The sequence below is a fragment of the Nyctereutes procyonoides genome, unplaced genomic scaffold (genome assembly GCF_905146905.1).
Source record: "Nyctereutes procyonoides isolate TBG_1078 unplaced genomic scaffold, NYPRO_anot_genome, whole genome shotgun sequence".
Lineage (NCBI taxonomy): Eukaryota > Metazoa > Chordata > Mammalia > Carnivora > Canidae > Nyctereutes > Nyctereutes procyonoides.
The window spans coordinates 33,274,368-33,290,343 of NW_026575052.1; the positions used below are offsets into that span (position 1 = coordinate 33,274,368).

The 15,976-nt window shown below is 40.2% G+C and overlaps 1 protein-coding gene across 1 annotated transcript in view; it reads right to left on the bottom strand.

Annotated features, from left to right (window-relative positions):
* The window catches only part of MAST4 (microtubule associated serine/threonine kinase family member 4), a 533,198-nt gene that overhangs the window by 350,601 nt on the left and 166,621 nt on the right, over nucleotides 1-15,976 (bottom strand). The window contains 1 exon segment of the mRNA XM_055330979.1: nucleotides 15,625-15,749. Coding sequence (XP_055186954.1) covers nucleotides 15,625-15,749 — 125 coding nt within the window.

Consider the following 15,976-nt stretch of genomic DNA (forward strand, 5'->3'; position numbering starts at 1 on the left):
TCTGGACCAGTTCATAAGACGACTTGTTATGAAGTTAGAGGAATGAATAAAGAGTCATAGAGGCACAGAAATAGACAACTAAGCTGATGACAGGAAACAGAAGCCCAGAAATAGAGAAATACACAAAGAAAGCCTAGTGCTTGGCAGCTCGTTCTGATGTATGTTATAGTATGTTCCTGAATTATTACAACAAACACTGTCAGGATTAACTATTCTCATTTTACCAATGAAGACACCAGGGTTCAGTGAGGGTAAGCAACAGGGTCGCAAAATTACAGAGCCAGGCTCTAGAATTTGGTCCTACGTTCCAACCCCAAACATGTCAGTCTTTCTCATCATCTGCTATTTTTTGAAGTTGGTAAATAATCCCCAACTAAGGGCCCGTAGACTAAGGATAACAGGAGCTCCCTAAAGGCTGAATAAAAACCGTAGCAAAGAATAGGCAAAGCACAGGGCCTGCCAGCAGATTTATGGAGGGGTCATTATGAGAGGGGTTTAAAAGAAACCCTCTTCCCTTCTGAGCACATCACACCAGAGCCAGGCCATGAGTTTACTTCAATTGAGAAGGGTATATATATATGCTTCGATCCTACATAATTAAAGGTCAGGGTACCCCAAGTGTTGGGCTGATTTATGTGGGTCACAAATGGGGGTGGGGGGGTACCCACACACACTCCAATTACAAGAGAAAGACATCAAAACTCTCTAGAGGCAGAAATAATACTCAAAACTCTGAAAAACTACAGAGAGCAAAACTGTCTCTTCGGGTAGATATGGTCCCAAAATCATCAGAGAAGGACCTATATGACACTCTACGTACATAAGAAGTGCTGAGGATTTTAAATCAATGGAAGAAATGCTATTTTTAAAAGAACTGTAAAAATAAACAAACAAACAAATAAATAAATAAAAATAAAAGAACTGTAAGAGGGGGTAAATTAGCAACACTATGTCCCCATAAAGTTTGTTTCAGAAGAACCATAATTTCTTGGTTGGATTCTCAAATACTTAGTTTAGTTATGTGAAATTCCTATTAAAATGTTTTATGTTCCGGGTTCACTTAAGAGTTTGATTTGTCTAGTAGTTTGTGCCCAGCTTCTATGAATACAGAGAATCATGCTTTAAATAAAAACGAAATACAAGAAAAATGGTATTTTAAAGAATGGAAATCAAATTAAAATCTAAATTGCAAATCATCTAACATGTATAAGGAAGCTAAATTAGAACTCCAAGAAATGCTGAAAGGGAATGTATTTTTAAGGGTCATAAACCAAACGGTAATATTAACTGCCATAAGAAGGCTTATTTAAATGAAAAGCCCAAAACTAAGGATTTCATAAGCAATGTTCCTAATTTATATGCTTAACATGCTAACATTTGTTTCTGTCTTTTACACAGCTAACCAATTAGAGCATATTTCTAAAAGAACCAATTTTATTTGCTGGCAATTATTTGTTATCTCAGCTATAATTCCGCAGCTTTTCAAGCAACAAATGAATGAAAGTCTTACATCTGGAGAAGAAAACACAAAAAGTGATGGTATGATGTCTGAATACACGCGATTACTGGTATGTTACATTCTAATTAGCATAATTAGCTTTGAAACAGTTCTCACAGTAACTGTCAACATTTGTGTCAATTTAGTGGCAGTTAATGACATGTGTAGCAAAGATCTGCTACTCCTTCCGCTTACAAGTAAAATAAAATAAACCCTTCCCAGACAGGAAAAAGCAGCCTCCCTGAATAATCAAAACATCCTTTAACCAATAAAACCCTACACCAGCAGGTTTAGAAGGGAGACCCCATAGTTTATTCCAAGATTCCACAACGTAGAATATGGACACCCCAGGGGTACGTGTAATCAAATGGAGTTTGAGGAAACAATATTAGAATACATTAGTAAAATATTAGAGTAGTCAGTAGTAGTCTTGTTGGTTTGTTGTTGTTGGTTGTAGTACATTTCCTAAATTGATATTTGGGAGGATGCTCAGCCGCTACGCCCCAGTTCTGATGGCCAACATACTTCCTTAGAGGTTGGCAAACAGTTGCTGCCTCAAGCATTCTGCGTACACTTCGAGTCACCCATCGCTGACCTCCGGGACTCCCTCAACTTCTCCATGGCCTGGCAGCTAAGTGGTTAAAGCTGGCAAAGGTTGCTGCCTCCAGATCCTACTAAAACCCCAAAGTAAATGTTCTCACAGCTTCCTAGTAAAGATGCACAGGTCTATTAAATTATTTATTTTAATACCACCTCAAGTACACGTTATTCTAAAATATATTCACACAGTAGGGATGCACGTTCAAAAATGCCTCCCTGATCAAGCGAGCCCTTCGGTGTCCAAGCCCAACAGGCATGATACATCTGCATAAATGACAGTAAAATTTGGCCATGGCAAAAAGTGATGGCCAGACTGGCATTACCTCAAAACAGATGTTGGTACGCGAAAGGTCCAGATGCAAAGGCACTGTGGTAAGTGGGATACAAAATGTTAACTCAGGGGTGCCTGGGTGGCTCAGTCAGTTAAGCGGTTCTCTTCAGCTCAGATCATGATCCCGGGGTCCTGGGATCGAGTCCCACGTCGGGCTCCCTGCTAGGCGGGGAGTCTGCTTCTCCCTCTGCCCCTGCCCCCCACTCACTCACACATGCACACTGTCTCACTAAAATAAATATTTTTTTAAAAAGATAATGCGAATTTACACTTCGTCTTTTTATTTCAAACGACCTTCATGTACTACAAATGATCCTGGAGAAAATGGGAGTAGATCTGCAAGTCATCTGAAAAAAAAAAATCAGAGACAAACTTATCTTTACCAGGCCAGTTCCATCACTTCTTCAAATCAGAGACTTGAGATAAGCATTCAATAATAAAACTTATGTTCCCTGGTTTAGTAAATCCATTAATTTACTACTCTTGAACAAGACAGTAGCAGTTAACATTACTGCGCTCTTCCAATGTGCTCCTTGATTCCAGTAACAACCACCTAGGACAGGTCCCATTAATATTCCCATTTTTCAGGGTCACAGGAAGGTTATGCTCCTTGGTCAAGGGGACACAACTATTAAGTAGTAAAGTCCACATTCCAACGTAGGCAGCCTGGCCCTGGAGCTCAAGCTCTTAACCATTAAACTGCCTACAGTAATTAAATTCTAAATCAAGGGCTTGTAAAAAATAATTTAAAAAAAGAACACAATTTAGATAAAGGCCACTGTAGTGTACAATCTCTCTAGGGAAGGGGAGCGGGGTGACCCAGGGTCTGTTCCATCCATAAAACTCTCCAACTCCAGAATTCATTTTCAGAACCAAGGCTCACGGACGTTCTACGGGCACACCTGATATAAGCTCATATTTCATTTAGGGTTATTTCTGAGAGCCCATTCCATGAACTATACTAGGCCCTTTATCTGCTACAGATCATTATCCTGGCCCTTTTAAGGCAATGAGACCACTTGGGGATGAAGAGGGAAGGAGAGGAGGGCAAGCAAAGAGAGCCTCACAGTCCTATGTGACAAACGCTTTTGGTTCAGATGTGCGCAACTGAAAGGAGACTAGGCTGCGTCGAGATGTCAAGGGCGGCTTCCTGGAAGAGAAAGTACAGGGGCTTCAGTACAGACAGCCAAAAAGAAGAAATATGCACAGAGACCCTTAACGATGAAAAACACATGACCTTCCATCACATGAATCTGTCCACGGAATGGATGTTTTAGTAGATCACAAACAGCTGAGTTGAAATTGCACATGATCCATTTCACTTAAAAACAAATTAACGGTATCAGTTCACAAGGAAAAGCTGTAACTCAGTAAGCCATTATTGCCATCTAGCCACGAATCCAACAAAAATGAAGACTTAGTTCCTTTTGGCTAAAATCCCTGCAGATAACAGACTCTGCATCTGGGACAGCTCCTAAGTAAAAAGGACGTTCTTCTTGCAAACAGATAGATGGTGGTAGTCTTCCAGGATTCACATTAAACCAAAAACCATTCCGTCACTGAGAGCCGTGAGCCTCTGGGTTCTCATGTGCTCCTCTGCCTTCCATGACTGTTCTAGAAACATACTACAAAAAAGTCATCACTACTCAGAGCACACCATCCACTTTCATCTACCACCCCTGCCCCGTTCCACTCTGTAACTCCACAGCATCTTGATACTTGCCAGAGACCCGGAGCCCAACATCCTCCTTCTAGATCTATAAATTCTCACAGCTGCACACTATTCAACACATTATTTCCTGCTACTGTGCTCTCTGAGGTTTCACAAGTCTCATTTCGGCCAGCTTTGAAGCTTCTTTAAAAAAAAAAAAAAAAAGACTTTGTGTCACATCTTTTTCATGTAAGGTTTTTAAAAATTGTCTTGATTACAGCTGACACACAATGTTATGTTAGCTTCAGGTATATGACACAGTGATTCAACTTCTCAGCTACGCTCACCACAAATGCAGTGTCCATCCGGCACCACAGAGCACTAATACCCTATTATCAACTATATTCCCTACGTTGTGCCTTTTATTCCCATGACTTTCATTCCTTAACAGGAAGCCTGTATCTCCCATTCCCCTTCACCCAGGTTGCCCGTCTCCCCCAACCCCCTTCCCTCTGGAAAGCATCACTTCAATTTATAGATCTCATTCTGCTTTCCGTTTGTTTATACATTTGTTCTGTTTTTTTTTTTTTGTTTTGTTTTTTGTTTTTTTTTTTGTTTTGTTTTTTAGATTCCACAAATGACTTTCACTTTGCATAATACCCTCCAGGTCCATCCACACTGTCACCAATGGGAAGAACTCACCCTTTATGGCTGAGTAATATTCCATGATGGAATGGGGTGTTGCTTCTGGATCTTGGCTACTGTAATAAATATAGGGGTGCCATGTATCTTTTTTTAATAATAAATTTATTTTTATTGGTGTTCAATTTGCCAACATACAGAATAACACCCAGTGCTCATCCCGTCAAGTGCCCCCCTCAGTGCCCGTCACCCATTCACCCCCCCCCACCCTCCTCCCCTTCCACCACCCCTAGTTCGTTTCCCAGAGTTAGGAGTCTTTATGTTCTGTCTCCCTTTCTGACATTTCTGACATTGTAATAAATATAGGGGTGCCATGTATCTTTTGGATTTAGCGTTTTCATTTTCCTTGGATAAATAACAGTAGTGGAATTACTGGATCATATAGTAGTTCATTAGTAATTTTTTGAGGAACATCTATACCACTTTCCACACTGGCTGCACCATTTGTATTCCTACCAACAGTGTGCGAAGGCTCCTTTTTGTCCCCGTCATCACCAATGCTTTATTATTTCTTAGCCATTCTGTCAGGTGTGAGGTGATCTCTCATTATAGTTTTGGTTTGCATTTCCCTGATGATGTGTGATGATCTTGAGCATGTTTTCACGTGTCTGTGGGCCATCTGTACATCTCTTCTTTGGAAAAAATGTCTACTCGGGTCCTCTGCCCGTTTTTAATAACATTATTTGCTTTCTTGGTGTTAAGTTCTTTAGGTATTTTGGATATTAGCCCTTTATTGGATATATCATTTGGCAATATCTTTTCCCATTCAAAAGGTTGTTTTGTTTTGTTGATGGTTTCCTTCACTTTATAAACAAAGCTTTTTATTTTGATGTAGTATCAAGGGTCTATTTTTGCTTTTGTTTCCTTGCCTCAGGAGACCTATCTAGAAAACTTACTACAACTGATGTCAGAGACATTACTACCTATGTTCTCTTCTGGAATTTTTATGGTTTGGGGTCTTACATTTAGGTCTTTAATCCATTTTGAGTTTATTTTTGGGTATGTTGTAAAGAAGTGATCCAGTTTCATTCCTTGGCATGTAGCTGTCCACTTTTCCTAGCACCATTTGTTGAAGAGATGGTCTTTTCCCCATTATATATTCCTGCCTCTTTTGTCTTAAATCAATTGACTATGTAAGCATGGGTTTACTTCTGGGCTCTCTACTCAATTCCATTCATCTATGTGTTCCATTTGTGTTCTGGTACCAGACTGTTTTATAGTGTATCTTGAAATCTGGAATCATGACACTTCCAGCTTTGTTCTTCCTTCTCAAGATTGTTTTGGTTATTTGAGGTATTCTGTGGTTAAATACAAACATTACAGTATGATTTGCTCTAGTTCTGTTAAAAAAAAAAAAGCTATTGGTGTCTTGATAGGGATTGCATACACTCCATAGATTACTTTGAGGAGTACACAGATTTTAACAATATTAATTCTTCCAATCCATGAAGTAGCTTTCCATTTGTTTACATTGCCTTCAACTTCTTTTCATCAGTGATTTATAGTTTTTATCTCTTTGGCTAAGTTTGTTCCTAGGTATTTTGTTCTTCTTGATGCAATTGTAAATGATACTGCTTTCTTAATTCCCCTTTCTGCTTTGTTTTTAGTATATAAAAATGCTACCGAAATCTGGGTATTAATTTTGTATCCTGCAACTTTACTGAATTCATTTACTTCTTCTAACAGTTTTTTGGTGGTCTTTAGTTTTCTATGTAAATTATCATGTCATCTGCAGATGTGCTAGTTTAACTTCTTCCTTAGCAATATGGATGACTCACTTTCTTTTTCCTTTCTGATGGTTGCAGCTAAGACTTCTGGTACCATGTTGAATAAAAGTAGTGAGAGTAGACATCCTTATCTTGTTCTTGACCTCATAGGAAAAGCTGTCAGTTTTTTCACCATTGAGCATGATGTAAACCATAGGTTTTTCATATATGGTCTTTATTATGTTGAATTATATATGTTCCTTCTAAACCCACTTTATTGGAAGTTTTTATCAGAAACAGATGCTAAAACGTGTCAAATGCTTTTTCTGCCTGTGTTGAGATGATCATGTAATTTTTATCCTTTGTTTTGCTGATGTGATTTATCATGGTGATTGGCAAATATTCAACCACTCTTGCATCCCAGGAATTAATCCTTTTAATGTATTGCTGAATGTGGTTTGCTCTTTTTTTGAGGGTTTTTACATCTATGTTCATCAGTGATACTGGCCTATAGTTTTATTTTTCTGTAGTGTCTTTGCCTAGTTTTGGTAGCAGGATAATGTTGGCCTTGTAGAATGTGTTTGGAAGCTTTCCTTCTTCTTTTTTTTTTTCATATAGGTTTTAATACCAATTGTGCAATAAGAATTCCATTGATGGTTAATTAACTGATAAACGATTCAGAATCCAATGGGAGAATGATACTACAGGTGCCAATTAAATAAATGTACTCACCAATATCACTCATTCGACTAACCAGGAAAGTATATCTAGAAAAATACAGTAGGAAAAGTATCAAAACATGCAGGCTTTTCCAGAACCACAAAAACCAAAAGTTTCCCAAGAAGCCTATGAAGTAAAATGATATTTTTTCATTTTTTTACAAGAAAGGAAATGTTCCATCCCAATACCCTCCCTCCCACAAACCACTGTCTAATTACTATGGGCTTGTTGGTTTTTCCAGGGTTGCAGTACCCTTCTGACAATGAGACAGCAAGTAATCTAGTGCTTATATTTTACCCGGGGAGCAAAAGGACAAGCAGGGTCACACCAGGAGTCCACGAGAGTGGCACTTGTGCACTAGTGCACCAGGGAACTCTTCCATGATGGCAGCTGAAACTGCTTTACCACCTTTATGTTGATCACCTCCCCAAACGCAAAAGCCAATCAAATCTTTGAGAGTCTAGCAATTCAACTAGTCTGGGTTCCAGGAAGCAGAAGGACGAGAGCTTCAGAAAACTCAAGGGTCTTTTAATTAAGACCTCCTAAACATCTATTACTAAACAACCATTATCTAAGTCTTAAATACGTATCAGGCAGTGCCTGTGGTGCTAAGAAATACAGTGGGGAGTCAGATAGCTGAGGTGCCAGGACTTGGCATTCCCTGGATCATCTCATTAAGCTTGGTGAACAGGTCGACCAGCTCCCAAATAGGCATACAGGTTGGGTTAAGAGGGTAATAAGTGAAACCTAAGCTTTAACATACACACACACTAATATATTTACATATATGTGGTATTAGTGCTTTAAGTTCATTTAAATCCCCTCTATGATAAGTAATTAAAACAGGGCACACATTTCTATTCTTTAAATCCCCCAAGATATTTATGGTCACCATTCATCCAACTGACACTCACATGCCTTTGATAACATCCAGTCCATACGTGACCCAGTCTCTGCAGGCATACCCACACGGAGACACACTTTAGCAGGCATCCCATCCTTCCCAGGAACGGCAATACATAAGGAAGATAAGGACTATTTTTTAATCTTTGCAAATGTAAGGAAGAGAAAACTGAGAGGGGAAATTTTAAGTGACTACTTCTGGCTGCAATTTCATTTTAGAACCCCCCCCCCACACACACACATATACACACACCTGCCAAATAGGTAGCTTTTCACTCGTTAACAGACTGAATCACAATGAACTCAACCTATGTTTTTCTGCTAATTATTCTCATGGCACCCAAGCATGTTTAGGGTAAGGAGGCACGTTTAGAATCTCTCTTCACAGAGGCCGTAGTTGGGATTATGACAAGGATTTTACAGTTTGCTTTTAATCTGATCTTTGATTTACAGACTCATGTTAAACCAGCTACACCCCATGGATGGGCCCAGGTGAGCCTATAATGAGATTTATCTTCATGGATTAGGCCTGACCTATAATAATCTGCCCAGGGCTCCCTATGGCTATTTCAGCACTGAGTTATGAAAATTCATCCCTTCACTATAAACAGAACCTAGCTCAGAGGGTAATAACTAGGAGATGTATTACTCCTGGAGTACAAGCACTCTTGAGACTCTGATTATAATGTCCACAGCTGAAGGCACTATTTCACAATTGAGATTACTACTTTCCAGATGAAAAAAATTCTGAACTAAGGAATAATGCCTTCAGCCACAAACACTGTAATCACACTCAGGAGTTCTTATATCCCAAGAGCAACACAGGTTACCAACAGTTGGCATGGTAAGCTGATTTAGGGAATGGAAGGAAGAAGTTGCAGGAAGCAGCATGGATAACCCTAACTTCCTATTTGCTTTATCCAGAGGCTTAGGTGTAAGAGTTCAACACGTCCACGAACCTTATCAACTTCACTAAAAATCTAACCAATTTAGAAGGGTAATTATATTTCATGTAATAAACTAGCAAAGCTTTTGTTTGTATTTAAGAAGACAATATTGACCATTGGCCAGGGCATAGTGAGATGCACTTTCTCAATACATGAATGTATGAATCTGAACAGCGTTCATAGAAACAAAGGTTAAGCAGAAGTATGGAGAACTCCCAGAGTGCTCCTATCCTTTGCCACCATGATTCTACTCCAAGAAGTTACCCTGAACACGTAACTAGAGGTGAACAAGGAGTTATTAAAAGCCTGCTCATCACCATTATGTGCAATGGGAAAAACTTGGAAATAACCTAAAGGGAAACATTTTGAGAAATCCACACACTGGAATATCACACGAATCTTTAAATTGAGTCACAGAGGCTAAGGAGAATGCGAACTCATAGTTGTACTCTACAACTCTGGTTAAGCAATTTATCCAAGGGCATTCAAATGGTCCCTTCATCAATATTTAACAGACACTCTCTCAGAGTTAACTAATTGGACTTCAGCTCAGGTTTTTGTTTTTGAGCTATAAGGCTAATGAAGTATTGATATAATATTAAATGACTGCAAATAAAGTCTGTACCCTAAATAAATGCTGACATTATGCCAGTGCATTCTGAATGAATTAAAAAGGAAAAATGCACTTTTGCATATGTTTAGTGAATTTTCCCTGACTCTTCATATAATGCATTTGTGCAAATGGAAAAGATGAATATTCATCAAGGCTCTTTGAATATATTACAGTTTAAATAATTTGGTCTTAATATTTATTGTACATCATGAAACATAATTTTTTCATTAAAAGAAATGGATACTATGTCAAAAGAGGGCCACAGAAAAAATATAAAATTACACCACTGAACCCCATATTAAAAGTTGAAAAACATTACTTGAAAGCACTGCCCCCCCCCTTCAAAAATGCTAGCTCTAGCTCTTCTAGAAAGTATCTTCCAGTTTGTCAGGTTGGTGAGTAATGAGTCAAAATGAGGAAGTAAGAAGCAAGCTAGTTCAACATTAAAGAAGAAGGACAAAAAGGTTATATTACTGCTCTTAGCAGGTGATCTAAAAAAGGGCTCATTTCTCTTCCTTCTAATAATACCACCTCCACTGAGCCTGACAATCTCAAGGAAACATTGTTCTGATAAACACCAGGTACATCAACACTGGCATTTCCTAGGTGACAGGCACTAGGCAAAGGACTGCCCATGAGTTGGCTCATGTGATCCTCACAATAACCTTACGAGGTTGCTACAACCACTACCCTTCTTCACAGATGAATAAACCAAGGTTTACACAGCTAGTAAGCGCTAGAGAGTGGAGCCGATCTCTTGAACAATTTGCTCTCCCCCTCATTCCCTCTGTCCATCTTAACCACTATAGTTTACCTCCTGAATATAGTTTCCATAGTGAATTGCTCTCTGGCTTGAAGATTAGCTTCTTCATTAGGCTAAACCCTAAAACATTAACCACAGATTAAAAATAAGAAAGCAAAAATAAACAAGAGTCTGTTGTAGGGTCCTAAAAATGTATAGAAAGGAAGTAATATTTGCTTATGCCCGCGTCAAGTCTTCACTGGGCACCTACTATGTGTCAGCACTATTCCAGGCCCTGGGAAAACAGAAAAACTCTCTCCACTGTCATGAATTTTTCATTAGAGTAGTTAATGGATAAGCTAATGAACTAAATTGTGTGGTATCCTGAAAGGGGATAAAACTATGGAGAAAATGTATGGCACGCAATGTGGGGAGCAGTTTCAAACTAGATGGTAAAGGAACACCTCAACAAGAAAAAATGTGAGAGGCGTTCAGGTGGCTCAGTCAGTTAAGCATCCATCTGCCTTTGACTCAGGTCATGATGCTAGGGTCCTGGGATTGAGCCCCACATCCCTGCTCAGCAGGGACCCCGCATCTCCCTCTTCCCCTGCCACTCCCCACCCACTCATGTTCTCTCCCACTAGCTTTGTGCACTCTCCCTCCAATCAATCAATCATAAAAAGGGGGGGGGAGAAAGAAAGGTGACATGGGGAGGTTCTGACCCACCAAGCAGATGAAGCACACAATTCAAATCAAAGAGAAAATTGGAAAAAAACACTGTAAACTAGTTTTCACTGTTTTTCTGCCATCCATCCATTACTCCCAAGTACAAAAGAAGTGAGGATTTCAAATGATGGCCACACATACTATTTTTAAACTTTAATCATCAAGCCTTACCGCCTTATTTTCCTACAGAAAAATAAGTTACCACTGGTCCTGCTTTTTGTCTCTTGAAATTTCCATCTTTCTTGCCAGAAAGCAGCATCTGTATAAATCCCCCTGCTTCTGACAAGTCTGACTTCTTTGACAAACTACCCCTGTGTGTGGGGAGGGACAGAAAGATGGAAGCAGCAAATGGAGAAATGAGTTTTCCCCTCTTCAGATTAATGTATATGAAGTATACATCTGACACTTCATCAGCACTCCCGGCTGGTGTCCCAGCAGGCGGACACTGGCTGAGCACGGATTCTGCTAGCTACCAGGCTACTTAGGATGAATTGGCAACATGCCATTTATCTGAAATGCCCAACGTGTCTGGGAGAGGGAGCACGACTACATTTAGCATTGCCATGGAAAACTAGATACTTCAGGCGAGGAATTAATCTCCTCCTTGAGAAGGTGGTTAGCATTACCCTACAGTTTGCCTATGGCATTTACATCACTATGGGTTATGCATTTACTAAGATTCAGACCTACCAAACCACGAGGCCTTCATTTCTATCTTACTAACCTAAGAACAGCTCTGAGGCTGGGAGTCTGTACTTCTCTGAAGTGTCTGTTGGTGGGTTGAACAGGAAACACGCTTTTATCAAGTGTGATGCTGTCATTGGGACACTCCGATGCTTCCTGTTTTTCCTATTTTTCCACACTTGAGGACACATACCACTTCAACTGGCTTGTTCCGTGAGCCAACAAACGTTTAAATCAACGTGACTACATCCTGACAGCTTATGAGCATAGTAACCGAATTTCCTTGAATGTGGACAGTCATCCTCTCTCTTCACTACGTTGTCAGCGTATTTTTTGAGCCGCCGATGTGGAACTACGTGGGATTTGGCCCATTACACAGACTTCTCGGCTAATCGCCAACATAAGATGCACACAGAGCAAGAACAAAGAGTTTTAGATGGATCATCTTATTAGCCACCCATTACAGCACCCAGAACCACACCATCACTCTCGCCTTGCAGCTAGAGTAATCCGTCACGCTGCAGGAATAATTTTTCGTTCCATGAACCATATTTATTGAATGCCTCCTACGTGCAAGGAGTTGTGCCAGGAGCAGTGAGGAGCACCAAGTCGGAGCAGCAGACAGGAACTCTGCCCTCAAGGAGCTTGCAATCTAGCAGGTAAAACTAAGGGGCACCATGACAAACACAGGAGGAGAGGTGACTTACAGCTCTAGGCCAGGGGCAGTGGGGTTGAGAACAGTGGCCTGGAGACAGGGTCAGAATGAAGCCCGTTCTGTTGTTCAGTGAACCATGTGACACATCCCTTGTTTAGAAGGAAAAGTAGAAAGTTCTAATAAGTGGAAATTTCTACCTCTCAACCATCCTTCTCTATCATTAGAGAGATAATGAATTGTCATCCACAAGATAATTTAGATGTAATCCAATCCAAGACATAGGAAACAGATTCCTGGTGTGCAAAGGGTACCACAAGTAGAAAAAGGCATTAGCCCACACTGAGTGACAGAGTGAAAAACAGCGATATGGCCCAGAAAGCTGGGCCAAGAGCAGAACAAGGAGGAAATCAAGATGGCACTCTGCCTGGAGGCTCCCCTCCAGCTGCTGCTGCTCTGACTAGGAGAGAACGGGAGGGAAAGGGGCAGGGGGAGAAGACTCGGTCAAAGAGGCTGCAAATAGTTTCCCTTACCCCACCAACAGGAAGTAATGAAGCCTCCGGAGGAAAGATAAGACGAGGGTTACATTTTATTTTTTTTATTTTTTTATTTTTTTGAGGGTTACATTTTAAACCTTCACTGTCAAGTGAATGGCTAACCACGCTCTGGCTTCTGTACCCAAGCGTGCCCAAAATACGTCACTAACAGAAGCATCAATACTGCTAACATTTGAGACCTGTTATGTGCCAGGTACTATTTTAAGTTTGCTGCCTATGGGATCCTAGCACTTTCCCCAGCTTTGCGCTCAAGCCAACAGTATAAAAACTCACAGGACTGAAGAGCTAATGATTTCATGACTCTTCGGTAAGAATTTCATTTCAGATGTACTTGGAGGAGTAGTTTTTGTGTTTTCTATTAATAATTCTCCTTATCTTTTTATCTTATTCCCAAGTATCTTAGGTCACCTGATATGTGTTTTACAAATGAATGAATCAATTTCCATTTCTGAGTATGGAACCACCTGTATTACATAAGATACAGTATTACTATCTGAGTAATACTGAGTAATTACTAACAGTAATATTGCAGTGACCCAGAAAAAGCACTTTTGTTTAAAAAAAAATCATTAATTGTGAGGCACTTCTCTCTTTCCTTAAAAAGTAAATGCTTTCAATAAAATAAGCTTTTAATGAAATTCCCCAAGAAGAAAAATTAACACTGACCTTGGGGATAGGATGATGGCAGATGCGAACTACCATCATATTAACTGTACCTTTAAATATAAGTCCTAAAATTTTCATGAGAGGAAAAAGATGAACTTAGGTTTAAAGACTATAGTCAATTTTGAAGTCATAAAATATTCTGAGAGAAACTTTTTTAGGGATAATTATTCACTACATTCACAATCTTTATTATTCTAGAAGTAGAATCAGGGAATTCCAAAGTTGGCTTCCAGAGGCTGCTTAAATACCTCTTTTCATCTAGCAGGTGCAGCTGAGTTGATAAAATATGAGAAACTAAGTGATTTTCCCAAGTTTATACAGCTACCTAATGGCAAAAGTAAGACTAGAGTCTCGACCTAAGTCAAATCTCTCTGCATTGAATGAGTCTCAAACATCCGACTTAATTTATTACTAATGCATAAAAGTATAAGGCACCATAATGCACTGATAAATTATTTGCATCACCATCAGTAAAAGATATTTAAAAATCTGTTACCAAATCATACAACCTTACCACCAATACAAAAGTAACTTGTAGAGAACTCTAGTCTGTGCCAAAGATTGAAGGAGAGAAGATAAAAGACCCAAGAGAAAACAAAATTCTAGGAAGCATTATGGGTAAAAATAAAGATCAACACTGGAAAAAAGTGAAAAAGGAAAGCAGGACTCCAAGCTGTGAACAAATATACAAATATGGATGCCAACTGACAGACAACTGGTCAACATGGCTGGAGTCCTGGTGTTAGAATAATGACCAGTTTCAAGTTCCACAAAAAAGAAGCATCCAGGCAAGAATCTCCAGTGGATGAGAAATCTGGGGGATATTTTTGATGACAAGAAATATGTTCACATGGCCTGAAATTTATCTCCCCACAGAATGCTTACTGATTATAGGATTAAAAGTCTTACTACAATGGAGAAATCAACACCATGATTGGGGGGTGGGAGGAAGGGGGAATTAACAACACGATGAGGGGTGGGTGGACACGATGGGCCTACAGAAGGCAAGCCCTGAGAGGACACATCACCATCCAATCCCAATTCTGGCCTGGAACCAAGAGGAAATATCAGACACATCAGGCATGGATAATAGGAGAAACATTCCATCTTTACAAACTAGGAGAGGAAGGATAGTCTTCAGATATGTCTATGTCATAAAAGGCAAAAGAAGGCTGTACAAAAATTTGAGATTAACAGAGACTAAATAGAGATGACAATTAAATGCAATATATGACCCCAGACTCAATCCTACACTGGAGGAAAAATGCCACACAGGATATGATGGACCCAATTGATAAAAATGAAATACAGACTGAAGAATAGATAAAAGGCTTGTAGTAGCCACAAATGTACCAACGTCTATAACCATGATAACAAACAGCCAGGACATACACAGTGTACTCTTAAATAGTTCAAGCCGTTATCTGAGTGTGTGCACATATATATGAATACACACATATGCTTATATCTACATCAGCATATATCCACGGAGAGAGAAAAAGCAAATTTGGCAAGAAATTAATAGCTGAAAAAAAAAAGAAAAAAAAGAAATTAATAGCTGGATCAAGGTGAGGATCAACCATGTTCTACTTATTTTTCATATTCTTCCAACTTTTTGGCAAGTCTGAAATTATTTGCAAACAAAGTATTTAAGGAAAAAGGAAGCTCAGAAAGACTTTCATCTCTTTTGCGGGAAGAGAGGAGACAGTCAAGTCGACCCACACTCTACAGGCCAGGCTGGGGCCATGGAGAGGGGGCTTGGAAACGCTCAGCACACTCCAGGCAAAAAGTTTCGCACTGCGTAATAATGTTAAACATGGGTTAAGTTCAAATCCAGGTAAACTCAGGAAGCTTAAACCAGTCCCCAGGGCGGTGGGGAGATAAGAGCATGGGGATGCCCCGCGCATGAAAGCAGAGGACACTCACCAGGCTGGCGGTGAGCGAGGGCGCCGACTGGCCCAGGGCCTGGCTGCGCATCCGCACGAGGTTGGACGTCTCCGCCGAAGCTGGCCAGGCCTGCCCTGCCACCGGGTTTGGAAGGAGGTATCGGCCTGTCGGGGCGGGGGGGGGGGGGGGAGAGAAGACAGTGTTAAGTGGCGAGCAGCACATCAGCACGTCAGTGACAACAGCAAGTCCCTTCTTTTGTCCTCCTCCCCGCATTCATGTATTAATCGCAACCAGAGGCATAGTGCTCTAATCAGGTCAAGGGATCCGGCCCCAAGTTCTGCCCTGACTGCCCACGTGAACCCAAATTCCATGTTTTCAGCTCCAGCGCCTG